The sequence below is a fragment of the Cydia strobilella genome, chromosome 27 (genome assembly GCF_947568885.1).
Source record: "Cydia strobilella chromosome 27, ilCydStro3.1, whole genome shotgun sequence".
NCBI lineage: Eukaryota > Metazoa > Arthropoda > Insecta > Lepidoptera > Tortricidae > Cydia > Cydia strobilella.
In genome coordinates, this window is record NC_086067.1 from 8,256,738 (window position 1) to 8,284,498 (window position 27,761).

A 27,761-nucleotide genomic window follows, 5' to 3' on the forward strand; every position below is an offset into this window, starting at 1 on the left:
GTGCACTCACGTGGCTACAGGAAGTCGGCGCCCACTCCGAAGCTGATCCCCGGTTGAGCGATGTCGCCGCTCCGAGCCAGGATGGGCGCGCAGTAGTTGAGCTCGAGCCGCGCCACGCGGCCCAGCCTCAAGGCCACGCCGGCGCCGCAAGAGACACGAACGGCCGACAACGCGTCCCAGGGTGATGTTCCGAACTCCTCTGTCAACAAACAACTAGAGATGCACCGGATATCCGGTTACTATCCGGTATCCGGCCCTTATTTTATTATCCGGCCGAACACAGGATAGTGTCTTACTATTCGGCCGAACACCGGATAGTGTCTTACTATTCGACCTAATACCGGATACCGGATAGTGACCTACTATCCGGCCGGATACCGGATAGTAACTGCTTGATTTGTGAGTAATCAAATCGGGGTTAAGAAACAGTCACGGTCATAATCGTACTCGTTTATTATTTTAAAACAAAAAATTCACTTTATTGCCAAAACATGATTGTACAAAAAATAGCAATACAACAATACAATACAAAAGTTCTAGTTTAAGTATAGTGTTAACTTATTCTAGGTTAAGTACTAACTTATTGTCTAATCTAATAGATAATCAAATTCTGCAATACATGTTGGCCATGGGTACTATAATACCAAGCTCAGCATGTGCTAGACTGAAGTCCAGCGCTGGTTTTCAGTTTGGCCCCTTTTTTTGGAGGTCTGACGAAGTACATGATGATCTTTTCTGAGCCGTTATATGTAAAATGATGAGCAGTTATGAAAAGCAATAGTATAAAGAACAATGTTACAATATTACAGTCAAGTGGTTAGCGTATCGTGTGTTTGTAACTGTTTACGAGTGTCATCTATTGTTGTTACTGTGGTTGGGTGAATAGGTATTGTCGCCACATCATGCTCAATTAGATGATAAATAGACATTATAATTTATCATATTGTTTATATTTTTCCTCATTTCCTATATGTGCGACAAGAACTTGAGTAACTTACGCTGAGAGGTTAATAGCTTTCATAAGCTCAATAAATACTATAGGTGAGAGCCGTAGATGGCACCATGATTCAGATCAAGAGCCACTCATAGTGGTGAATCCTCTCGTAATGGATCCAACTCATTGCCAACACGGTTTCTCTACTCTCACCGTCTTATGTGGGACCCGCAGGTCCCTGGAGGTCCTACCACCTTCCCCAATAGACCTTCCCTTGCCACCATAATCTTACTTTTACATAACCTCTCAACGTATTTCTCTCGTCATAGTTAATGAAATATAAGCACTCACCAGGGGGATCTTCTGGTTAAACTCTTACCCACTATCTCAAAGCCATAACAGGTTCTTAATCTTCTATTAGTTCTATATAGTATTAAAGGCCGCTTAGAAAAACGCGTTCCTTCCTCTCTGTCAATTAGAATGTCAAGTTATTTTTCTCTCCCGCCAAAATTGTCTGTACAGTGTTACCAATGTCAAAATCTCACGCTAAAAGTTGTCACTCACCTTTTATTAAGAATCGCGTAAATTCGCGACAGGTATAGCCGGTGGTGCACGGGATTTGTACATGTGTGTGTGTGTGTGTGTGTGTGTATATATATATCGCTGTTTTTTATGTTTGCCTTGTAGTGTTTTACCTTGCATGCCTGGATTACTTCTCTGTAACTCCTCCCTTCTTTGGTTTCTAGCGTAAGAATCCAATTGATCGAACCTTTTAAAATTGCATTCCCTGGCTCCAATTAAATTACTATTTTCTTGATCTGCGCCTGAAAATCACAGGATAACGTTACGGAGATGCTTAAAGCTCTCGCGAACTTTCCTGTCGCGTGCGAAGTCTGAAACCTCTGCCCCGCTTGCTGTTTCATAATTCCTGAAACTTACCTTGCTGTTTTTCTAATCATTTCATGTTTTTATAATAATTTCAAAGCTAATCGACCTAAAATTCACTATAAATTTTCCTTGACATATTTGTTTCTTTGTTTCGACATAATCCGTCAAACTATTAAATTACTCTAAATTCCTTAGCATGAAGTTTAGGTCGTATAGTTTTCAAGTAGTTTGTTCTAAATTTTACCTAAAAATTGTTACTGGTGAACTAATATTTTCAAATATTTTCAAAATTAATAACGAAGTAAAGAAGAATTCTAGAAAATGTTATTGCTAGCTATATAAGCGGCCCAGCGGACATCTGAATTCAGTTTGCTTCTAGTTCCCAACAAAGGAACATCAGTTGTAAGGGTCCGTGCGGGGCCAAGCCAGGCCCCGCACCATCAAGAAACCCTCGATCGTGCTCCTTAAAAGGTTACCTGTGTTCCTGGCGAAGTCTGGCGCTCTCTGCACGCACCCAAGTCCGGTGGTGCTTTGAGGTTGCTCTAGCGGAGCGCCTCGTCTCCTAGGCGCGCGCTATCGGCGCGCCTCGCCTCAACAGGCGCGTGCTGTCACCGCGCCTCGCCCGCTATCGGCGCGCCTCGCCTCAACAGGCGCGTGTTGTCACCGCGCCTCGCCTCTTCGAAGAGCGTGCTTATCAGCTCGCCTTACCCAGCGCGCCTTACCGTGCGCGCGCTACCAGCGCGCCTTACTGTGCGCGTGCTGCCAGCACGCCTCACCTTTGCGCGTGCTATCTGCGCGCCTTACCTTTGCGCGTGCTATCTGCGCGCCTTACTGTGCGCGTGCTACCAGCGCGCCTCACCTTGCGCGTGCTATCTGCGCGCCTTACCTTTGCGCGTGCTATCTGCGCGCCTTACTGTGCGCGTGCTACCAGCGCGCCTCACCTTGCGCGTGCTATCAGCGCGCCTATCCGTGTGCGTGCTCCTGCCTTGCGCGTGCTATTAGCGCGACTATAAACTTTATTTTATTCTTTTTGTAACCATCTGTTAGCGTGTCATATTTAGACAATAGCCGTTAAATAAAGAACCTACCCCTGTTATATCTATTTTTTCCTTTCTACCTCCTCACTCCCAGCTCCGTTACTCACTCCTCCAATATACGTGGAGGAGGGAGTAACGTGACAGTTTTGGCGCCCAACTTTTAAATTTACCGGCTTTCTTAACCCACTAAATTCTAAATTATAGACAGAATCCGTGTCTTTAAATCTTAAATAACTTTTCGGCCTCTTTCTGTTTAATTTTTTTATTTTATTTCTTTAGTCAAATATGGCACGCACCATTAAATACGCTAATCTAAACAAAGCAGAGCTAGAATATGAGGTTCGCATTAGGTTAGAGGAACCTAGGGAAAACTTGGTTGCCTTGAAAAAGCAAGCAGAGGTTTTGGGTCAATCGCAACCCGCATCGGAGGTACTTAATTCCATTATTCCTCCACAGGAAGATTTATTACAGATTGAGACTTGCCTTACCTTCATACAAGCAAAAATTGAGCAGCTTCAAGCGAAACCTTCGCTATATGCAACTAAAAGGTTGGAATCATTTATCAATCACTTACATTATAGATTTAATCGTATTGATCTAGATCATGACTCTCCTTTTGCAGATAATCTTAACACTCTCTCTGAAAGATTCAAGGTTTTGGAGAACAGTTATGAAGGCTTACTATTTGAATCAGCGGAATCTACCCCTCAGTTTTCCCAACACGCTCCCGCGCCCGAGACCTCTGAGACATCATTAGCTACTTCTAACTCCCAACAACTAAAATCTCCTCTCGGCCAACAGACCTTCCAAATTGTTTCTCCTTCGAACGTAATCTCTGAGCTGAGGAAACTTGCTTATAATGGTGACTCTTGCCCAAAATCTTTTCTTCAAAAGGTACAAGAATTCAGCACCTCTCGCAACCTTAAAAAGGAACGTCTTGCTGAGTTAGTGTTTGAAATCTTCACTGATAAAGCCCTTCATTGGATACGCTTTCAAAAAATCCGTAAACCAGATCTTTCCTGGGACGATATTTCTAACTTATTAGTTAGAGATTTCGGAAATACGGACTACGATCACAAACTTTTGACTGCTATTCACGCTAGAACGCAAGGTGAAAGTGAAGCGATCGTTATCTACGTCTCCATTATGCACGGCATGTTCTCTCGCCTTAATAAGCAATTGCTGGAATCTGAACAACTGGCAATCCTCCTGAGAAACATACGTCCTTCTTACTCAGTTTTTGTTGCACTCAACAAAATAAATTCTATTGATGAACTCCTAGCGGCATGCCAAAATTATGAACATATTTTGGACAGAGACCGCAACTTCACAGAACCCAAACCAGCTGTAGACCAACTGGCTTCGGAGTTCAACTATATGCCTACTCCATCAACTTCCAAATTCTCTTCTAATTATAATTCTAAACCTGCATTCAATTCGGAGGCTAGACCTGGCAGATATAATTTCTCAAAGCAAGTAAATAGCATTAATAATAAATTTACTGCTAACCTTTTCTGCGTCCGATGCCGTAGCAATGGACATTCCCTTAACACCTGTAACCAACCTCACTATCCTATTTGCTTCAAATGTGGTCTGAAAGGTCACAAGTCCCCTGATTGCCCTAAATGCAATCCTTCAAATAGTTCTTCTCCAAAAAACTAACTCAGCGCGACTTAGATAAAGCTCATTACTTTAATGCAAATGATTGGAAAGATTGGCTGTCTTATCTTCGTAACTTTTTCACTGTCTATAAAATTTCTTCAGTTCTCTATGAGGAAGAACAAGATAGTGACAGACCATTTTTAACATTCACTATAGATAACATTCTCTTCTCTGGCTTACTAGATAGCGGCAGTTCATTAACCATTCTGGGCAATAACTCCCATTTCGGCCTTTTGAAAATGGGTTATCCTTTATCTAAGTCGTGTCCAACTACAGTTTCTACAGCCAAAAAGAAGAATAAACTACATTCAATTGGCCATATAGACTTGCTCATGACTTTTAACAATAAAACACACGCAATAAGAGCTCACGTATTCCCGGAAATACACCCTTCTATAATTCTTGGAGTTGATTTCTGGAAAGCTTTTGACTTGATTCCTGATTTACTAAAACCTAATTTTCTTGATGACTTAAAGTGTAACACGATTACACTAGAACAAGAAAAAATCTTTACTTTCGAAGCCTTAAAGTCTGAACAGAAAAACATCGCTAAAGATATAATTACTCGTTTTCGGCAGATTTCTTTTGAAGAAAAGGGCGAACTTGGAAGAACTCACCTGGTTTGCCACAAGATTGACACCGGTGATTCCCCTCCAATTAAACAACGCTGCTATCGACTCTCTCCTGAGAAGCAAAAGGCGCTGATCAACGAAGTGGACAAGATGCTCGCTTGGAAGGTAATCGAACCCTGCGAGAGCCCTTGGTCATCACCGGTTATTATAACCCCTAAAAAGAATGGTGAGTGGCGTTTCTGTGTAGATAGTAGGAAATTGAACGCCATCACTCGTCGTGACGCCTACAGCCTTCCTTTCATGAACGAGATCTTGGATCACCTGCGGGAAGCTAAATACCTGTCTAGCATCGACATCGCTAAAGCATTCTGGGAAGTTCCATTACATCCTCCAGACAAGGACAAAACTTCATTCTACGTTCCCGGCAGAGGAATGTACCGATTTGTGGTCATGCCTTTTGGTCTCACCAACGCTCCTGCAACGCAGCAAAGGCTTATGGACACACTCTTTACCCCAGAATTCGAACATAAGGTATTTTGCTATTTGGACGACATCGTTATCGTATCCAAAACTTTTGACGAACATATCTCCCTTTTACTAAAAGTTCTCGAAAAACTAACTTACGCTGGCCTAACAATTAACTTCGAAAAAAGTCAATTCTTTAAAAAGGAACTCAAATACTTGGGATTCATCGTCGACGAACAAGGCTTAAGGGCTGATCCTGATAAGGTTCGTGCTATATTAGACTATCCTACACCAACCACGAAGAAAGAAATCAGAAGATTCCACGGCACCTGCAGTTGGTTTAGAAGGTTCATACCTAACTTCAGCACTATAGCAGCACCACTGAACAAGCTAGCAGCTACGGGTAAGAACGCTCCTAAATTCCTTTGGACTTCTGAAGCTAACACAGCCTTCCTGAAACTCAAAGAACTCTTGGCTACAACTCCCGTCCTTGCCTGCCCTAACTTTGAAGAACCCTTCGCCGTCCATTGTGATGCCTCAAATTACGGAATCGGCGCGATTCTGACTCAAAAACATGAAGATAAAGAAGCTGTCATCGCATATATGAGCAAGACCCTGAACAAGCACGAGCAAAACTACTCAACCACTGAACGCGAGACTTTAGCTGTAATTACTGCTTTGGAGCACTGGAGATGCTACGTCGACAACGGTAGACAGTTCACGGTATACACCGATCATGCAGCCCTCAAATGGTTCTCAAACTTATCTAATCCTTCAGGAAGACTTGCCAGATGGACTCTCAGACTTTCAACTTTCAACTTCATTCTAAAGCACAAACGAGGTAAGGATAATGTCGTCCCAGACTTACTATCACGCTTCAATAACAAAGACTCGGATCTTCACTATACAGCACCTATAGTCCAAGAAAATCAGCATAGAAACAACGACGAAGAACTTTATAACAGACTTGTTACAGATTGTCAAAACAATCCCGACAGCTATCCAAACTACAACTTCAAAGACAACAAGTTATTCCGTCAGAGGTGCAATCAAGACTCCTTATCGAATGATTTCATTTGGAAAGAAGTTCCACCTCCTGCAGAAAGAAAGTCGCTGATTGAAAAATTTCATGGACTTCCGTCGGCACCTCACTTGGGAACCTTCAAGACTTACAAGAAACTTTCACAACACTATTACTGGACAGGCATGTTTAAAGATGTGGCTAGACTCATATCTACATGTGAAACATGCCTATCCTACAAACACTCCAATCATTCACCCTATGGTCCTATGGGCAAACCAAAAATTTGTTCACGACCCTTCCAATGTATATCCCTTGACCTTCTAGGCCCTTTACCTATGACTAGAAAAAGAAATCAATACATACTAGTCATAAACTGTTATTTTACTAAATACAGTATAATTTTTCCTTTAAAGCGTGCCCGAGCTCCAGACATAGTCTACTACCTAGAGAATTTCGTGTTTCTAGTTTTTGGAGTCCCACAAACGTTAATCATGGACAACGGACCTCAATTCCGTTCACGTGAGTTCCACAACTTAATTAATAAATATAAAATACCCTTCGCTAACTTTAATCCCCTTTACTGTCCACAGGTTAACCCGACAGAAAGATATAATAGAACCATAATAACTGCTCTAGCATCCTTGGTTGGTGATGATCATAGATCATGGGATACTCACCTCCCAACAATTCAGTCTGCTATGAATAACTCGACTAACCTAGTAACTGGCTACACGCCTTCATTTTTGGTTTTCGGACGCGAAACTATTCCTTGTGGTTCTATTTATTCACACTGTCAAAATCTTGACGAAATAGTGTTCCTTCCTAGAGATATTTATGCCAATAACCTGGCGCTCTTATCCCCAATTTTCGATAAAGTTCAAGTCGCCCTATTTAAGGCACACTCTAAAAACAGCACTAGATACGACCTTAGAAAATCCTTTAAGGAATTTGAGGTTGGCGATATAATTTGGAGGAAAAATTACGTCCTCAGCAATGCCGGCAACTATTTTAGTGCCAAACTGGCCCCTAAATATATCAAATGCAGAGTTATCCAAAAACTCTCACCTCTTGTCTATATACTTGAAGATCCTAATGGGTCCAGAAATAAATGGCACATTAAGGACTTCAAAACTTAATTTTTATTAATACCTATTTAAATTAATATTCATCACTTCATCTTAGGTTTATTTTTTTATTTTTTTTTATCTTATATTTCCAGGCATCTAATATGCTTCAGCTTGCGACTAGACTTCAATGTCTCGCATGGCATCTTCTTCCGGAGCGGTTCTCCAATCTAAAATATAAAAAAAAAAATATATATATATTAAGCTACTTGGTCATTCTATTTATGCCCAATACTCGTGGTAGGTCTACCCCTACCACAACTTAAGTAGATACTAACTCTATTTTTCTTACTCTCGTCGGCTCTAAACTGACTAGATTGTATATATTTTTCATCATTTTTTCCAGTGGAGCGGCCGACTACTCCCAAAAAAAAAACAAGCCATAGGTCATTGAGAGTTTTTCCTTAGGAGTGTGAGTCATCGAACGTGAACCACAACCCCTTACTCATGTCTGAGATGGATAATCGCGTGATTTTTGAAAGAGAGGTATGAACGGCCAGGAAATTCCCTACTTCATTTTGTTTAACTTTATTCTAGCACTTCATCTCATACCCTGCACTAATTCTTCTTTAATAATTAATTCTATGTTTTCTTTAGCACTTCACCTCACTTTGCACTACTTTTACGTATATTAGACAATAATAATAAAAATTTAAAAAAAAAACTTTCCCGTTGAAGTTAACGTAAAAGTTTTTTTTTTTCCGTGGTTTTTGGGGTAATGTAGTGTTTTACCTTGCATGCCTGGATTACTTCTCTGTAACTCCTCCCTTCTTTGGTTTCTAGCGTAAGAATCCAATTGATCGAACCTTTTAAAATTGCATTCCCTGGCTCCAATTAAATTACTATTTTCTTGATCTGCGCCTGAAAATCACAGGATAACGTTACGGAGATGCTTAAAGCTCTCGCGAACTTTCCTGTCGCGTGCGAAGTCTGAAACCTCTGCCCCGCTTGCTGTTTCATAATTCCTGAAACTTACCTTGCTGTTTTTCTAATCATTTCATGTTTTTATAATAATTTCAAAGCTAATCGACCTAAAATTCACTATAAATTTTCCTTGACATATTTGTTTCTTTGTTTCGACATAATCCGTCAAACTATTAAATTACTCTAAATTCCTTAGCATGAAGTTTAGGTCGTATAGTTTTCAAGTAGTTTGTTCTAAATTTTACCTAAAAATTGTTACTGGTGAACTAATATTTTCAAATATTTTCAAAATTAATAACGAAGTAAAGAAGAATTCTAGAAAATGTTATTGCTAGCTATATAAGCGGCCCAGCGGACATCTGAATTCAGTTTGCTTCTAGTTCCCAACAAAGGAACATCAGTTGTAAGGGTCCGTGCGGGGCCAAGCCAGGCCCCGCACCATCAAGAAACCCTCGATCGTGCTCCTTAAAAGGTTACCTGTGTTCCTGGCGAAGTCTGGCGCTCTCTGCACGCACCCAAGTCCGGTGGTGCTTTGAGGTTGCTCTAGCGGAGCGCCTCGTCTCCTAGGCGCGCGCTATCGGCGCGCCTCGCCTCAACAGGCGCGTGCTGTCACCGCGCCTCGCCCGCTATCGGCGCGCCTCGCCTCAACAGGCGCGTGTTGTCACCGCGCCTCGCCTCTTCGAAGAGCGTGCTTATCAGCTCGCCTTACCCAGCGCGCCTTACCGTGCGCGCGCTACCAGCGCGCCTTACTGTGCGCGTGCTGCCAGCACGCCTCACCTTTGCGCGTGCTATCTGCGCGCCTTACCTTTGCGCGTGCTATCTGCGCGCCTTACTGTGCGCGTGCTACCAGCGCGCCTCACCTTGCGCGTGCTATCTGCGCGCCTTACCTTTGCGCGTGCTATCTGCGCGCCTTACTGTGCGCGTGCTACCAGCGCGCCTCACCTTGCGCGTGCTATCAGCGCGCCTATCCGTGTGCGTGCTCCTGCCTTGCGCGTGCTATTAGCGCGACTATAAACTTTATTTTATTCTTTTTGTAACCATCTGTTAGCGTGTCATATTTAGACAATAGCCGTTAAATAAAGAACCTACCCCTGTTATATCTATTTTTTCCTTTCTACCTCCTCACTCCCAGCTCCGTTACTCACTCCTCCAATATACGTGGAGGAGGGAGTAACGTGACAGCCTTTGTAATAATAATTTAATAATTTCACTCACTTCCACGCGCACTAGAATTTCGAACCAAGAAATGAGTCTGCGCGAACGTTCTCTACGAAACAGGTCAAAACCTGCACAATGCGCACCTGACGAACCGAAATGTAAGTATAGTTCCGCCGGCCGAATATTCAGCGGCCGGATACCGAATATTCGGCCGATGGTCAGGCCGAACATCCGGTATCCGGCCAAACAACTATCTGTTGCACCTCTACAAAGAACAAAGTTAATCCTCACTTCACTTCACCTTTATAAGGCAGAGGGAATACATTTCCCACCTGATATTGAACTTTATTTCAAAGTGATTGGGTTCAATTTTACATAATTTCTGACACCCTCATGCACAGCAGCAGCATAAAGGGTTAAATATTTTTTATCAAGCAGACTAGAGTTAGACCAAGCTAAGTTGGCAGCGGTTTTGACGCCACTGTCTCCCAACCATAGACCTAGCATAACATAGATGAGCTATACGCGTGCGACCGTGAGGGACAGAACATACGCAATGCGACAATATGATAAATTTACGGTGGGGAATAAAAAAAATGTGAGACTGTGACAAGGACAAACAATAACAGCGCTTTCTCTGCTACTCCTACTGAAAGATACATAAGACTATCCCGTTCGGTAATTTACCCCCACCATTCATGACCGATCCAGCTATACTAGATTCATGCTCCCAACAGTTTTGGGCTCCACGCCTAACGATACTAGAAGTCGGTAAAGGTTTTCTTTCTGGCAGGGTCGCCATGTAAGGTGAGGATTCGGAGTTGAGTAGAAACAAGTGTTCAGCTTAAATGATGCTTTATTACTGCACTAAATACATGAGTAAATGGTCCTTATACATATTCTATGAGCTACGTACATACATAAATATATTTACACTACAGTACATTTCATAAAATGCACCCGTCGGTGACCGCGTGTGGCAGCCTACTGGCCTTTGCACCTTCTAAGGTGCGCGACGCGTAGGTATAAATCAAAGGTCGTGCGGACAGTTGCACAGGCCTGGTACGTTTCTTCAAGCATTTCGTATAAAGAAGAGTAAGGAGAAAACATTTAAAAGTGAAAACATTACTGCCTTGAGTGAGACTTGAACTCCCGGCCTTTGGATCGATACTCCAGCGCACAGCCAACTGAGCCACCAAGACCTCATCCATAGCCAGCGAATCTTTCCCTTAGGAAAGACCCTTACCCTTAGACCCTTAGGTCTAGGGGACGCTAGTGACATCTATCGTAATTTATTCTAAGCTTAATAGCATCGTTCGCAGACGTTTTGTTTGTTAAATAATTTAAGAGTAAGGAGGACAGAATATATGTGTACTAACCTGGGGAAGCGAGACAGCCGCCGGTGACGAACACATGGGACCTGAACAGTTCTCCGAGTCCGCTTCGCCCGGGTCGGAAGGGTAGAGGCGTGTACAGATGCACGCCGCTGGCCCAGTACATCTAAACAGAGAAAATTAACCTTTATTTAACCTTTCGTATGCTTATTAACAGATTTGCTCCATATATATTCAACTTAAACATGAAGTTGTCACGATTGCTATTTATATGGCAAGTTTTTGACATGAGCATACGAAAGGTTAAATTCTTAAAACATAGTTTCTAGGATTCCGTAGTCAACTAAGGTTGCCCCTTATAGTTTTCGTCATGTCTCTCTGTCTGTCCGCGGCTTTGCTCCGTGATCGTTAGTGCTAGAAAACTGAAATTTGGCATGGATACATAAATCAATTATGGCAACAAAATGGTAAAATAAAAATGAGACTTATATTGACCGGGATATAGACCGTGACAAACAATACAAAAGGTAATCACGGTCTATATCCCGGTCAATATACGTCTAGTGAATCTAACTGTGAATCATTCAAAACTCTTAAAATAAAAATTATAAAGTATTTTTAGGGGTACCTACAAAAAGATGAGGTCCCTTAAAAAAAAATATTTTGTTTCGTTTAGGCGTTCAAAGGGTTTTAAAACCATTTTTTTATTCATAAAGAATATTTTCGGAAATATTCGGTACGAAAGAAAAAAAAGTGTGGTCTGCCTTACCCGGCCACCTAGAGCATGAGCATCGGTGTGGGGTCCGGCTCCTCTCGACCTGAACCCTCGTAGAGTTGTGGGTCCTCCGAGGAAGAAGTGATCAGCTATCTCTGTCCCGAACACATCATGGAGGACTCCAGCAGCGCCGGTCACTTGCAACACCTGGGAAACAATTTTGAGTTAGATCTAGGAAGCCTGTTGTCGGCACCCCCAATGGTAGACACCCCACCCATTTTTAGCTAGATATAGAGATTATTAGGTAACTCACCACATTCGCGGCGAACTCATGGTTGGTATTAGCTTTAAGTTCGCTCTTCAGATGAGCGACTCCGCCTTCCACTCACTCAAGAACTGAACCCACGCCCTCGGTTGGAAAGATGGGCTCTCGACTGTCCACTGACAAATGTGGGGTTGACTACCCTATTGTCGGTACTCCACCAATGGTTGTTAATGTTGACACCTACCAATGGTTGACGCCCCTCCAACGGATGACAATGGTTTGCACTAACCAACGGTTGACACTTCACCAATAGTTAACACCTCATGAGTATTTGGCACACAGAAATGGCTGACACCTCACCTATAGTTGACACCCCAACCTATAGTTGACACCCCAACCATTTAGCTAGTTGTAGAGATTAAAATACTCACCACATTCTCAGCCAGCTCGTGGTTGGTCTGAGCTTTAAGTTCGCTCTTCAGATGCGCGACTCCGCCTCCTAGCCCGGCTACCTCACTCGAGAACTGAACCCACGCCCCTCGGGTAGGAAAGATGGGCTCGTCCCGATGGTCCACGGACACTATGTGGCGGATGACGGACTTCATTTGAGGACCTGGTTTAAAAAAATACACTGACATTAACATATTTACAAAATAAAGTATTAGTCTACTTTAATGTTTGAATTAGGATTTAGTTTAGTAAACTATAATCACAGCCTACTCCCGACTCAACTATAATGAGTTCATTATTCATCACTTTAGGGGACTATAATGAGTTTGATCAATGAACGAAAAATAACAAAAGACATCAACGCGCGTTTTGCTCAATATTATATCGCGATATTATCACCGAAATTCGGGAGAGCACATGTGCTTACGTACCTGACAAATCCAGACTGGTTTTGTAGGGGTACCCTCATATTTCAATACACTACACTCAATAAGCCTGGTTTGGGCGGGCGTAGATTTTTATAAGAGACGTAAGACGTATTGTTTAACTACTTCTAATTCTAACAAACTGTTCACTCAAATAAATATTTATAGATAAATGTTCTCACCGCTGCTCTCCCGGATCTTGAAGCTGGTGGTTTTGCTGAGCACCGCCGTGTCGCGGACCACGCCCTCCCATTGCAGTTGGTGCTTCGTCTGTTCACGTGTAACATTTAACATTTTACATTATTATTTGGTTGATAGCCAAGGTGGTAATATAATAAATACAAATATAGTGCATTCACGGAAACATACGAACGCGTCTTGCTATTTCAGACAGTCTCAGTACAAAAAGTAATGAAGTTAACTGAAGTAGCATGACAAATACGAACGTTTCCGACAAAATACGATGGAAACCAATTATGCACTACATCTGTACTTAGGTATTTTATTTATCATTGTATATTTGTGGTATTTTCTACAAAAAGGGACCTTATTGTCGATGGCGCTTACGCCATTATTAACGATGCTCTGATATAATTAAGCGTATTGGCGTAAGCGCCATCGACAATAAGGTCCCTTTTCATAGAAAATGCCCCAATTTGTCTATATAACAGTCTGTCTGTACATAAAATGGCTCCTTTTTCACCTTTTTAGTACGCAACCCTAAAAGCATCATTCATATTTTTAAGATTATATTCATAAACTTCCATTCACTTCTATATCTGTTAACTTTCATAAAATATTCAATGACATTCAAATTTTTTATGGGACGATGAACCTTCGCCCATACATTTAGTACATTTGCCGCTCTTTTCTACTGACAGAAATGGCTTGACAGACTTAATTATCTTACTATTAGTGCCATTTTCAACCAAAAGGGTACTTATTGTCGCTTGTCAGTAAGGCGCTATTTCCATATAGCTTCAATTAGAAATCGACCTTATCAACAAGCGACAATGTGGTACCTTTTGGTTGAAAACGTCACATTAATGTACTCACCGCGGGCGAAGTGTTAAAGGCCACGCCGAGTAAGAGACCGCGGTCGAGCAGTCTGTACCCCGACCAGGGGTACTCAGAATTTTGCTGATACACCTACGACAAACAAAGATAAAAATATAGTTTGTCAAAGGACTGTCTCATTTATAACATAGACAGAGAGAATCATACTATTTTTGTTTTACACTAGTACTAGCACCCAAAAGAAAAGGATGAGTATAGTCTTTTTTTTTGTTCTTATTTACTGACAATTTGGTTTAACCATCATAATGTAATGATTGTCTAATTATCATTAGTAATCATTCTGAAACCGTTAACTTTTCAGGATTTTCGTAAGGTTATCCTATAGATAGAGGTTTGGTTTGTTTTATGGCAATCGTAAAATATTACGCGTCTTTGAGAAAAACCAAATTATGACAAACGAACAATACATTACGTCTTAAAACTTAATGGGAAACAATAGAGACCCATCCTAGAGATCCTTGGATCTCATGTTATGCAAGGATCTCTAAACAAAGACCTGCGCTGACAGCAGTGGCGTCCTGGGTTTGTGCGGGTAAGGTTTGGTCGCGGTGATGCTGAAATTCGAAGAGCTCCGGTATCCTAGAGAGTACTCTTGGATCTGATGTTATCTTATCTTTACCTGCGCTGACAGCAGTGGCGTCCTGGGTTTGTGCGGGTAAAGTTTGGTCGCGGTGATGCTGAAATTCGAAGAGCTCCGGTATCCTAGAGAGTACTCTTGGATCTGATGTTATCTTATCTTTACCTGCGCTGACAGCAGTGGCGTCCTGGGTTTGTGCGGGTAAGGTTTGGTCGCGGTGATGCTGAAATTCGAAGAGCTCCGGTATCCTAGAGAGTACTCTTGTATCTCATGTTATCTTATCTTTACCTGCGCTGACAGCAGTGGCGTCCTGGGTTTGTGCGGGTAAGGTTTGGTCGCGGTGATGCTGAAATTCGAAGAGCTCCGGTATCCTAGAGAGTACTCTTGGATCTGATGTTATCTTATCTTTACCTGCGCTGACCTCAGGGGCGTCCTGGGTTTGTGCGGGTAAGGTTTGGTCGCGGTGATGCTGAAATTCGAAGAGCTCCGGTATCCTAGAGAGTATTCTTGTATCTCATGTTATCTTATCTTTACCTGCGCTGACAGCAGTGGCGTCCTGGGTTTGTGCGGGTAAGGTTTGGTCGCGGTGATGCTGAAATTCGAAGAGCTGCGGTATCCTAGAGAGTACTCGGATTGTATGCGCTCCCCGCGGCCGAGCACGTTCGGCAACTTCACTCCTGCAATATAAACAGGGGATACTGCAATGTTCTGCCACCAGAGCGCAGCAATAGCCTTTTTAGTAAACCATAGAGTAACTTATACATACTGTACCTTTAACAGGTTTTTGACAAGTTTTCAGAGATAATAAAAATATGACATTGATGCATCAAGGCGGTTTGTTTACAGAGGACCTACCGGGAAACGCGAATCCGAAATTTCGCTATCTGCCTCTTTATCGTTCGAATATGCAAGTGTTTTTGAAATTTCGATTTTTCTTGTTTCGCGATAGACCCTCAGATTGTGGTAGTGGCGCCCCCTAGCCCCCTACGCAGAGTTTCGCCCCACATCTTTCCACAGACGGAGCCGCGGGCAGTGGCTTGTGTAGTATAATTGGGTTGACTGACCTAACACGAGGTTGCCCTCATTCTCGGACACGGTGGTGTTGATGCCGCCCACGATGCGGGACAGCTCTTTCACTTGGAACGTCACCTGCAACCAAATCATTATATACCTTTTTAATACAGTTGCTCAAAAAGTGGTACTTTTTGTGGCTGCGTAGCGTGCGAGAAGCTCAATTTCTCGAACTAGTGCTTTTTACTTTTTAGTTCCAAACTATACTTTCGAAACGCAGTTAAAATTGAATTTAGCGCAATTTTTTCGCAATTGTATTAAAAAACGTCGTTTACAACACGTGTGAAATGTCTTTCAGCTCGTGGCAAGACACCTCGGTACTAGTGGTAAAAAGACATTCTTTTCACACTAGTTGTAAAATGTACTATTTTAGGGTTCCGTACCCAAAAGGTAAAAACGAGACCCTATTACTAAGACTCGGTCTGCAGTCTCCCATGGTACTAGTTTGCGCCGCTTACAATACCTTTATAATGGAAAGGGATCACATCGACATTTTTCATGACCGTTTACAAGCATTCGAAAATAAAATAATGGGCAGGAAATAATAATTAAATAAAATATAATTAATTAGTATAATTTTAGATTCAATTCAACTGTATAGTTTTAGGTTAAGTTTGATCTCACTGCGATGCTATTAGTCAATGTTATGTACTCCATAATTGTCATGTATATCAGTATTTATTACCTTTTAAAATTGTGTTAGTGTAAGTTATAAAATGTATGATGTGGATGTTCTTTAATAAATAAAATAAAAGACTCCACTGTCTGTCTGTCTGTCCGTCACCAGGCTGTATCTCATGAACCGTGATAGCTAGACAGTTGAAAACAACCATGTTCCAGCTAAAACAAGATACAATTTAATAAAATTCATAGCCGTTATGACGAAAGTGGAGGACCCGACCCCTTTTCATGCAAACATAGTCCTCATTTTCCTCTCTGGATATTAACATTATCGATACTTAATATTATAAATGCGAAAGTCTGTCTGTCTGTCTTTCTGTCTGTGTGTTACCTCTTCACTCTTAACCGGTTTAGATGAAATTTGGCATAGAGATAGTTTGAGTCCCCGGGAAGGACATAGGATAGTTTTTATCCCGAAAATCATCCCTTATGAAAGTGAAAAGCGGGGTGGAATTGAGATAATTAATGAAGTGCCTGCTAATCAGCCAAATAACTTATTTATCTATCTATCGTATCTATCTAATTTGTGTGCATAATATGCCCAAATTGAATGATTGCCATGAGAATTTTTCAGGCGCTATACTTACTTTAGCTGCTGTTGCTAAGTCCGCGCAGACGAAATCGCGGGAAAAAGCTAGTTGAAAATATTTTGACACAATCTGTTGTATATGAACCACAGCTATGCCCCTACGTTTGATTTTTTCGAATTTTTAATTATTATAAACAGAGCCCGGAATTCTCGTAGCATTTTGGAGCTGTCATAGGGACTTCTCGTTTATCGACTTCCGATTATACATATGTATATCGATAAATACAGAATACAATATGTAAAATATGATTACGAATAGAAGTAAACAACACGCAGTCTCATCGCGTATGAGCGATCCCTTCGAGATAACCTTTGGATACTAACTGTTAGGAAATTATAAATAGAAATTAAAATAATAATATTTTATTGTTTCTTAAAAAATATAAGACTGCATGATGTTTACTTCTACTCGTAATCATATTTTACATATTGTATTCTGTATTTATTTTATCGGTACCGGATTGCCCTCAAGGCAAGCGACGCAGTGGAAGGCCACACTGGGACGAGGACATCATTAAAATAGCTGGACCAAACTGGCATCAAACCGCACTTGACCGATCAAAATGGCAAACTTTGGAAGACCTGAGACCTGAGAGGGGTTCCTGTTATATACAAATTATTTAGTAAATATTTATAAGCAACTAACAACCAAAAACTAGTATTTAAGCAATAAAAAAAAACAAATAATTTTTTTACTAACCATCATAAAGCAAGAAATCGTTAATAATGTATCTGTAATAATTTAGCGGGAAATAAAAGGCTTTTTATTTTTATTTTATTTTATTACATAATCGAAAGTCGATAAACGAGAAGTCCCTATGACAGCTCAAAAATGCTACGAGAATTCCGGGCTCTGATTATAACCTGGGTTTGGGTTTGATGGTCCTGGCACCATTTTAAGCGAGATTTGAATATTCTTCGCGTTTCACACATCTCATTAAATAACCTGCCCACTTCCGGTCTACCACAGAGTGTCCACTCGTGAAATTTCTCTCTTGCGGCCCTGTGCGCATCGCTGACATGCCTAAGCATACATAAGTTAGAAGCATTTAAAAATTTGCATGAAATTGTTTTTCGCTCCTAATTTTTACAATAATCAAAAAATCGAAAAAGTCAAACGTAGGGGCATAGCTATGGTTAATATACATCAAATTATGTAAAAATACTTTCTATATCCAAAGAGTAAAATGGGGACTACGTTTTATGGAGAAGCGGCCGTCCCCTTTCCTCTTATGCAATGGGAATGTGAAATATTCCACAAATATATAAGAAGTATTTTCTCTATGTAATTGAAGGACACAAACGTATAAATACACCACATATTATTCATAAACACAGTTGACGTCACATGTACAGTTGCCATCAGATATATCGGAGCGGCCGAGGTGCTCACAAATATCTGAACACGCCTCTATTAACAAGTTTGAGAACAAATCAAATTATTTTATTAAATATTTTGATTTGTGTTTTTTTTAAGTAGTCACACTACTATATATAAATTAAAAACTGTAATAGATGTTATATATTAAAGAAAAAGTGACGAAGCCCTCCAGTGGTGAAGGCCGGATTCGAACCGGCGTCTTTAGCTATCGCGGCTAACGCCATGAACCCCTAGGCCACCCCGCCACGGCGGTGCCCGTCCGAATTTCTCGACTATATGCCATCTTAGTAAGACTAGGCGTCTTTGACCAGCTCTAAGGGCAAGCACGCCTCTATTGTCAAGGCGTTAGAGCGCATGTTCAGATATTTTTGAGCACCTTATATATCTGATGGCGGCTGTATAAACAAAACTTACATATTTTGTATTTTTCACAAGTTACACAACATATTAAACATTTGGCCAGATGTGCTGAAGGTTCTAAAAAGCAAATAAACCTTCTAATCTATTTGGTGAACATTTTCTATAATTGTATAGACATCTAACCTGTTTTGAAAATGGAAACGTATTGGTGTCAAGGTCGCATTTCATTTAAGAGGGGGTGCAATTCAATTCAAATCGTTTAATACCAAATAAAAACGTACGTCACAAACACACACACACACACACACACACACGACACACACACACACACACACACACACACACACATACACACACACACGACACACACACACACACACACACACACACACACACACACACACACACACACACACACACACACACACACACACACGACACACACCTAAAGCTAATTAAACCTAAACACACACACACACACGCGTAATTTAATTTAAAAAAACCGGCCAAATTCGAGCCGGACTCGCGTTCCAAGGGTTAAATACATTATACGATTGTTAACAATTTATCATTATTACTATTTTTTACGTGAAACGTGAGTGAAACTGAAAAGGGGGATGGTAATTTTTTGCCTATTTTCTTGAATAACTTCTAAACTTTTTATCCTAAAACTAAAATTGATTAAAATGTGTAATAATAGAGAATATTACTGCAATGTTCTGCCGCCAGAGTGCAGCATACACTGGCGGCAGTAGTACACATACTAGACCGTAGAGTAACTTATACATATACATACTATGCCCTAAACAGATTTTTGACAAGTTCTCACTATGACATTGAGGCGGTTTGTTTACAGGTGGCCTACCGCGAAACGCGAATATCGAAATTTCGTTATCTGCCCCTCTATCGATCGAATATGCAAGGGTGAGAGGCAGAAACCGAACTTACGATATTCGTGTTTCCCGGCAGGCCCTGTGATTGTGCTAGTGACACCCTCTAATTCGGAAAAGTTTTTTGGTAATTTAAAAAAAGTTTTCACGATAGAGGCGTGATAACCATTTCGCCATTTCGCACACTGGCACTTTTTCTTTTTTATGTTTCTCTGTTTTGTATAATTTTTCTATTTGTGTGTGCTAACGAATAAATTATTTCTATTCTATTCTATAATATTATTCCTGTAATATTTATGTAACTGTAAAATATTAAGAATCATATATTAAATAGGCATTTATTATTTAAAATCAATTCCACCAGCCAAAATGAGGAAACAACTTAAAATTTGCATCGAATTAATTTGCCACTCTTGTAGATAAAATGTAACTTTCTCATCCGTTTTATGAAGTATCAAGAGAGCCTTAACGAGCTGGGTCCGTAGCCAACGTGCCAATGGTTTACGCTCCATAGCGCACGAAACGCAACTGTCTCTGTTGCACTAATATGGAAGAGTAATAGAGAGAGATGACTACGCTACGCTACGGAGTGTTAACGATTGTCACGTTGGCTAAGCGCCCTGCGGGCGCAGCATGGTTCCATTTTTGTCGCCTGTTACTATGCCCGTCACTTTCGCACTTACATTCTTGTTAGAACGTGACAGGCATGGTGACATGCGATAAAAATGCGACCGTGCTGCGCCCCCTGGTGTGGTGAAATGAAAATAATATACTTAAGTCTTACCAGAGCAAAAAGGCTGATGAACTTCTATGCTCTCTACGCAGAGTTTTGCGTAATATTCCCTATTCAATATGAAAACTATAATTTTACGATGGCCCCCTCTTAATATATTACTTTCATGTTAAGATGTTACAATAGTAGGCTCAGGAAAAATAAAATATTTAATTATTAATTCATATTTGTCATTGTCAATGAAACCTTGAATTTATCTACGACCATAGAGTAACTTATACTAGAGCGGTACTGTCATAGTAAATTTTGTAACCCCAGTAAATTCACTGCCATCTGTCGACACACTTTAAAACTAAAAATGAAGATTTATAAAAATACGATAGAATGTATTTAAATATAAATAAATGTTTTTTTTATTTGCATTAATTATTTTTATGATTTTGACCCATGTTCTTTCACTGATATGCGTTAAAATTGTTAAATAACAAACGAAACCGTCAACGCCATTTATACGACTGTAGGCCAAAACTAGTAGCGCCCTCTGAACGAGAAACAAATTTTCTTGATTTTCGAGGCACGTTTTTTCCTTAGACTGTATCCATCTATTACGGAGTTATATCTATCTTTGTCTACGACTAATCGTCATGCATGTTTGCGACTAAAACAACACAGGTGTCTAAATATGAGAGTGGGTATATAAAGTCCCCGTTTCATCTGTACAGCACAGTTTGATTAGAAACACAGATATCAACATGACTTTCTTCAAATTCATCAGCCTTTTTGCTCTGGTAAGACTTAAGTATATGGGGCATTTTCTATGAAAAGGGACCTTATTGTCGATGGCGCTTACGCCGCATAGCGTCGCGCGGCAATGTATTTATATCATGGCGTAAGCGCCATCGACAATAAGGTCCCTTTTTATAGAAAATACCACATATTATTTTCATTTCACCACACCACGGCGCCTAGCCAACGTGCCAATCGTTAACGCTCCGTAGCGTAGCCATCTTTCTCTATTACTCTTCCATATTAGTGCAACAGAGACAGTTGAGTTTCGTTCGCTATGGAGCGTAAACCATTAGCACGTTGACTACGCACCCAGCTCGTTAAGGCTCTCTTGATACTTCAAAAACGGATAAGAAAGTTGCATTTTATCCACAAGAGTGGCAAAGTAATTCGATGCAAATTTTAAGTTGTTTCCTCATTTTGGCTGGTGGAATTGATTTTAAATAATAAATGCCTATTTAATATATGATTCGTAATATTTTACAGTAACATAAATATTACAGGAATAATATTATAGAATAGAATAGAAATAATTTATTCGTTAGCACACACAAATAGAAAAATTATACAAAACAGAGAAACATAAAAAAGAAAAAGTGCCACGAAATGGCGATATGGTTATCACGCCTCTATCGTGAAAACTTTTTTAAATTACCAAAAAACTTTTCCGAATTGAATTTGCAATTTTCCCACCTTTGCGAGTGTTTATTATACTTGAAAATTCTATGAAATTACAATTAAAATACCTTCTTTTAAATAAAATAAAAAATTGTTAAAATCGGTTCACATGATAAAGAATTATTCCTGAAAAACCAACATACATAGTACTACTGGTCGCGGATCAGTTAGCCATTTGCCGATAGATGGCGCTGTACATAATTATGCTTAGCATACTTCTTGTCAAAAGTCTTTCTTGTTTATAATTACATGAGATAATTGAAAGTTCGTACGGAACCCTCGGTGCGCGAGTTAAACAAACTCGCACTTGACCGGTTTTAAAGTTTGACAAGATTCTATTTGGCTTTCGTCATGTTGCCGATTTTCAGTGGTGATAAATTTTTTTATTGGAAATGAGTACTCTTTGACACGAGACGTTGAAAGTGTTCGCATGTCGCAAAAGCTTTGCTTAGTTAAGGGGTTGGTCGAATTGTGCAAATTTAGCATAAAAAGTTTTTTTTTTCAGCTTTTGTGTGCTGCAGCGGTCCTGGGCCAACCGATCGATACGGGCCTACCGATCCCATCGGGCCTACCGATCCCATCAGGCCTACCGATCCCCTCGGGCCTACCGATCCCCTCGGGCCTACCGATCCCATCGGGCCTACCGATCCCATCGGGCCTACCGATCCCATCGGGCCTACCGATCCCATCAGGACTACCGATCCCATCGGGCCTACCGATCCCATCAGGCCTACCGATCCCATCAGGACTACCGATCCCATCGGGCCTACCGATCCCATCAGGCCTACCGATCCCATCGGGCCTACCGATCCCCTCGGGCCTACCGATCCCCTCGGGCCTACCGATCCCATCGGACCTACCGATCCCCTCGGGCCTACCGATCCCATCGGGCCTACCGGGCTTATAAGTCGTACCGGCCATAATGTAATCGTGTATTTAGTGTTTTGAATTGAGCTGAAATATATGTTAGGACATGAGTGTACTGTAAATTATACGAATAAATAAATGTTAATAAGAAATTAAATATTATGATTCATTTTATCACTCCGCAGAAAGCCCTTTTTAGTGATCGCCTTTTGTCTATCTACGCCTACTAGCTCGTTTTTTAGCATTGGAAAGAAGGTAAGCAATCTAGACGTGTGTTTTTAGGGTTCCGTAGCCAAAGGGTAAAAACGGGACCCTATTACTTACTCCAGTGTGGAACAATAAAAATATTGTATTGTAGGCCTAATTAATAAATAATAAAATTAATAATTAATTGTAACTTTGGTTGTTAGGGTTCCGTACCCAAAGGGTAAAAACGGGTTTTTCCCGGGTCCCGTTTTTACCCTTTGGGTACGGAACCCTAACAACCAAAATTTAGTTTTTCTACTCGTCGAGTATAATCTGTGTATTACGACTTCATATGCAACACTACAACCTTACTCTTTTCAACGTTGGATAGTCTATGGCACTTCCGACTTAAGCATAAGAATTTTATCGATACGGTTTAGTCAATTATAAAAATTTTGAAAATAGAACTTTATACATTTCAGTAAAATATTTCTTGTTTAAGGAGACTCGATTCAATGCAAATTAGCCTACTTAAACACGCTGCTGCGTCGCATCTGCTTTGTGATTGGTTGGCCAACAATTGCTTCATAAGTCATAAACGCGCATGTGACACCCTTCATATAGCAACATCCATATCCTACGAAAACCGCTTAGTTGTTAGTCTCCATAGGCTACAGTGGCCAAAATCGAGAAAAAAACTGTCTTAAAATTGAATTTAGCGCGGAGCAATTTAGCAATTTAGGGCCTCATGAGTTACGAGGAGGTGTCATTGACCAACCCGCCGGGGGCGCCGGGCCCGGCGGCCGGGGCGCGTACGAGTATGAAGGTATCGCGGGCCGCGGCAGCTCGCGTATCTTAGCTGTATACCTAAGTATATGATTCTACTAGTTGAAAGTATTATTTTTTTGTCTCGTAGAAAAAGTATTGTATACAATAGTGATATAATCAAGCTTTTCAATCTCGTACCTTAACTTAAGCAACTCAGCAAGCTTCGTTGCTTAAACACGGTACTCGACTGAAAAGCTCTCTATTATATCACGATTGTATAAAATACTATTCTATAATTCAGTAAAACAAACATATGTAGCTATACATTAATTTTGACTGTTGAAAATGATTATACGCTCACTCAGTAATAAAGGTTATTTTATTTTAGTCTGGCACATATGGTAAGAAGTTAAGTTTATGTCTTCAATATTGTGATAATGCAGCAGAAGATCTATGAAACGGCAAAGCTATAGTTTTTAAACAAATGTGTAGGGTTAGTACAATAAGGGCGGTGAGGCTTGACTTTTGCTGAGATCTGATAACTTTTTTACAGTAAAAGCTAGTTAGTCTTGGCCGCTTATTTTACATGAAATGTTTTTGGTGGGATTTAGTTTACCTCGAGACCTTCGGGCGTGGCGCCGGGACCGGAAGACACGTCGATGAGAACGGCGATGTCCCGGAAACAACCCATCGCGTCCAGAGCGCGACGCACCTGCAATACGATTCTGTTAGGCTGTACTCCCTTTTCGCCGAAAATTGTATTGCCGAATTTCACTTGGCAACCAACTTTTCATTATTATTCACAACGACGGGACTTAATCGCGTAAAATAAGTTTTAAATTTACCTCCGACGTTTCGAGGACGGCGTTGTCCCCGTGGTCTCGGAGAAGACTGGCTAAAATTGACATCAACATCTTTTAGGAGCGCGAGTTTTTCGAACTACCCGCACTTGGTCTTGTTTATATAACTTGAACGTTTTGCGCACTAGGGATATCACCGGGTCGACACACAACACTCACAATATTAGATTTTTCAACTTTCAATATTTGTTTTCGCTTACACTTACTAATGAATGACTGGGTTCCATGTGGATGAGATCTTAAAACCTTCGTCTCGATTGAAATTTCTTTTTTTGATTTCAATGGCCAAAGTTTCATTTGACAAACCAATTGTTACCAAATAATTATTTCGCAACCATTTCATTTCCCAACCCCATAGTTGGGAAATGAAAATGACGTACTAGGTTGGGTTAGGTTAGGTTGGATTATACGCGGAGAATACGCAAGTGGACCCGTGTTCCCACCTAAAGCCAGCGAAGCGGCCAACGTCAGTTTTTAGCAGGTATTACGGGCAATATACACCCGTCGAGTCCTGCATAACCCGGGCTCCCTCTACAAGCCCGGGTATGCGTAAAAGCATTTTCTGACGAAAAAAAAAAGGTTGGATTATGTAAAGTTGGGAAATGAAATTCGCCCAAATGAAACTTTGGCGAAAAGTTGGTTACCAAGTGAAATTCTGCAATACAATTTTCGGCAAAAAGGCAGAGAACCTTGGGTTAGGTTATGGTGCATCCACACCCAGTCAACTTTTGTGAGGCATCACTGTGCAACACAATAACATTAGGTAACATACCTAGTTACTTACTGTTGCACGGCGTTGAGCCACAGTTGCTCGACAAAAATTATAACTGCAGTGTGGATACTGCGGATGCACCTTTATTTTTAAAATAATTTGCGTACACGACCACAGATAAGATAATGACTTGAATTTTAGCCGAAAGGGATAGTGCCATATATTAGAATGGAACAGCATGATTCGATCCTGAACCGCTGTCAAACTTCGGTTTTGTAGGAAGTTACCTTTCTGTACGGTAGTACTATTATTTATTCTGTGGCTTGGCTATACATATTATAAAAAAATTTGACAACAGGGTATTTGTTAGCAAAACTTTATGTTGGCAACAGCTAAGTCCGCAGTGGAACAGTTGTACTTATACTGTGTACCCGTGAATGTTAGCCGTACCTTATGTGCGCGCATTATGACGTCCTCAAAGTCCGTGGCGTGGAATAAGTCGTCCACCGCTCCCCGAATCACGTCATCTTTGGTCCGGCTCAGACCATCTACATGGACTCGGTCAACTCGGGCCTGTAAATAAAAACCCATTCGAAAAAAAATTTTTTTTGATACAATTTTTTTTTTGAGCAAAAATCAAATGCAGTGATATACACGCATCAGCTATCAGCTGCTAGTGTATTGAACAATTTAAGCTCTTGTCACTAACTGTACTTTCTTTTAACACGCAACTAATACTCGTTGAAACAATTCTACCAAACCCAAATACAATTACGACACATTGTTTTGTCATGAATTTCCTATGGCCACCTCCTGTGTCCAGCTCGATAGTACCATAATATGGCATTGTCACCCAACTTACATATGTATGTGAAGTTTCAGCTCAATAGGGGATATTACTGCAATGTTCTGCCACCAGAGTGCAGGACTAGCCTTTTTAGTAAACCATAGAGTAACGTATACATACACCTTTAACAGGTTTTTGACAAGTTTTCAGAGATAATAAAATATGACATTGATGCATCAAGGCGGTTTGCTTACAGAGGACCTACCGGGAAACGCGAATCTGAAAATTCGCTATCTGCCTCTTTATCGCTTGAATATGCAAGTGACAGAGATGTTAAATAAAGAAATTTTCTTGTTTCACGATAGACCCTCAGATTGTGGTAGTGGCGCCCTACACAGAGTTTTGCGTAATATTCCCTATTGAATTATTAGCAGTGGGTCTAATTTAGCTTACATTGCTTTGACCCGAACATACATACTAACATTGCAAGGTGCCTAGGTTAGGAGGTCACATAAGAAGTCTCTTACCCGTACACCGCCGAGTTTGATGCTGGGCCGCTGGATAATGGGCTCCTCCATCTCCATGGACTCGTCAACTCCGAACTCAAACAGGTTACCGCCCAGGACCTCATTATCACCCTGCCCGTGCTCCGCCTGTAACAGATATACACTTATTGCAGGTTTATCTATGTCTTACTGTTGGCAACTGTTATGAAGCCCTAAGTATGTCTGGTCTCTCTGTAGCTCATGTAGTGGTGCTAATAAACAACATAAAGTTTTAGTCTTATACTTAAAGGACGTAGGTACTTAAAAGTGGCGGATTTGCAGTCTTGGCCACCCTAGGCCCCAGGCCCATTAGTAACTACTAGCCGCCCCTTTCTCAGCTCAGCACTCAGGGCTTGCGCTTAGGGCAAATCCACCACTGGTACTTGATTAAAGTGACTATAGGCTGGTCACATAGAACTTACTGATAACTTGATAAAGACAATATATTGCGAGCACACGATTCTCGTTTAAAAATGCACTTTTAATGAATTACAACGGTTACTTTTATTGTTCTAGCTTCTAGCAAATAAAACATGTTTAAGAACATAATTTGGAATTTTATTTCTAAATAACCTCGCAACTTTCGCATAAGATTCAATAAGAATGTACCGACTTATATCAACGTTACCTTTGCGTGTACTGTTCCCATTATGGAGTTTTTGAATAGTTTATTATTTGCGAACGATTAAACTGGCCGTGTATTTATTTTTGTAACATAGAATTTTTATTTTGAATTACATAAATATTGCGGACTTGACACAGCATCGGCGGAGACGACACATGGCAATACTGAACGCTGTCAAACTGAAAAGGTGGAAAGGCCGGCTGAAAAATAAATTAGACAACCAGTATTATTGTACATTTTTAACATTCAAAGGGTTTTATTTTGGGTTAACACAACAGTTATTCAAAGCAAAATGAGTAACGATTGACACAAATTGAAAGTAATCAGCTGATTTATTTTTGAAACTGGCAATAACAGAAACATTCCGTTACGGAGAATTTAACAGGCGTATACAGATATTTTAGTAATAAAAATTTAAAACTTAAGGCTTTTATCTGTTTTTAATTAGGATATTTTATAATTAATTAAAAATATCAATAATTTGTATAAATGCTTCAACAAAAACTAGGTCGAGACAGGAATTCCAGAATATAAAATGGCTGGCGTGCTTAAACTGAAACGCAACTGTCATGATGACAACCTGGCTTATGTCGTCTGTCAGTTTTACTCGA

General features: G+C 40.7%; 1 protein-coding gene across 1 annotated transcript; it reads right to left on the reverse strand.

The window, feature by feature from the left end:
* Positions 1 to 27,321, reverse strand: LOC134753680 (sorting and assembly machinery component 50 homolog A). Its single transcript, XM_063689618.1, has 12 exons — positions 27,154 to 27,321; positions 26,508 to 26,633; positions 25,644 to 25,766; positions 24,238 to 24,333; positions 15,696 to 15,780; positions 15,166 to 15,308; positions 14,034 to 14,126; positions 13,160 to 13,247; positions 12,534 to 12,715; positions 11,892 to 12,044; positions 11,168 to 11,288; positions 1 to 199 (listed from the first exon to the last, which is right to left on the reverse strand). Exons 1-12 carry the CDS (start codon positions 27,172 to 27,174, stop codon positions 15 to 17), a joined length of 1,416 nt encoding a protein of 471 aa, XP_063545688.1. The 5' UTR covers positions 27,175 to 27,321; the 3' UTR covers positions 1 to 14.
* Between the last annotated feature and the right edge of the window lie 440 nt (positions 27,322 to 27,761).

Excerpts from the sequence above, each read along its gene's own strand:
- LOC134753680 (XM_063689618.1), bottom strand. The coding sequence starts at position 27,174 with ATGGGAACAGTACACGCAAAG. Across the intron at positions 15,309-15,695 it reads TGAGGGCAACCTCGTGTTAG|GAGTGAAGTTGCCGAACGTG; the intron begins GTCAGTCAACCC and ends TTTATATTGCAG. Across the intron at positions 11,289-11,891 it reads CTCATGCTCTAGGTGGCCGG|ATGTACTGGGCCAGCGGCGT; the intron begins GTAAGGCAGACC and ends TTCTCTGTTTAG.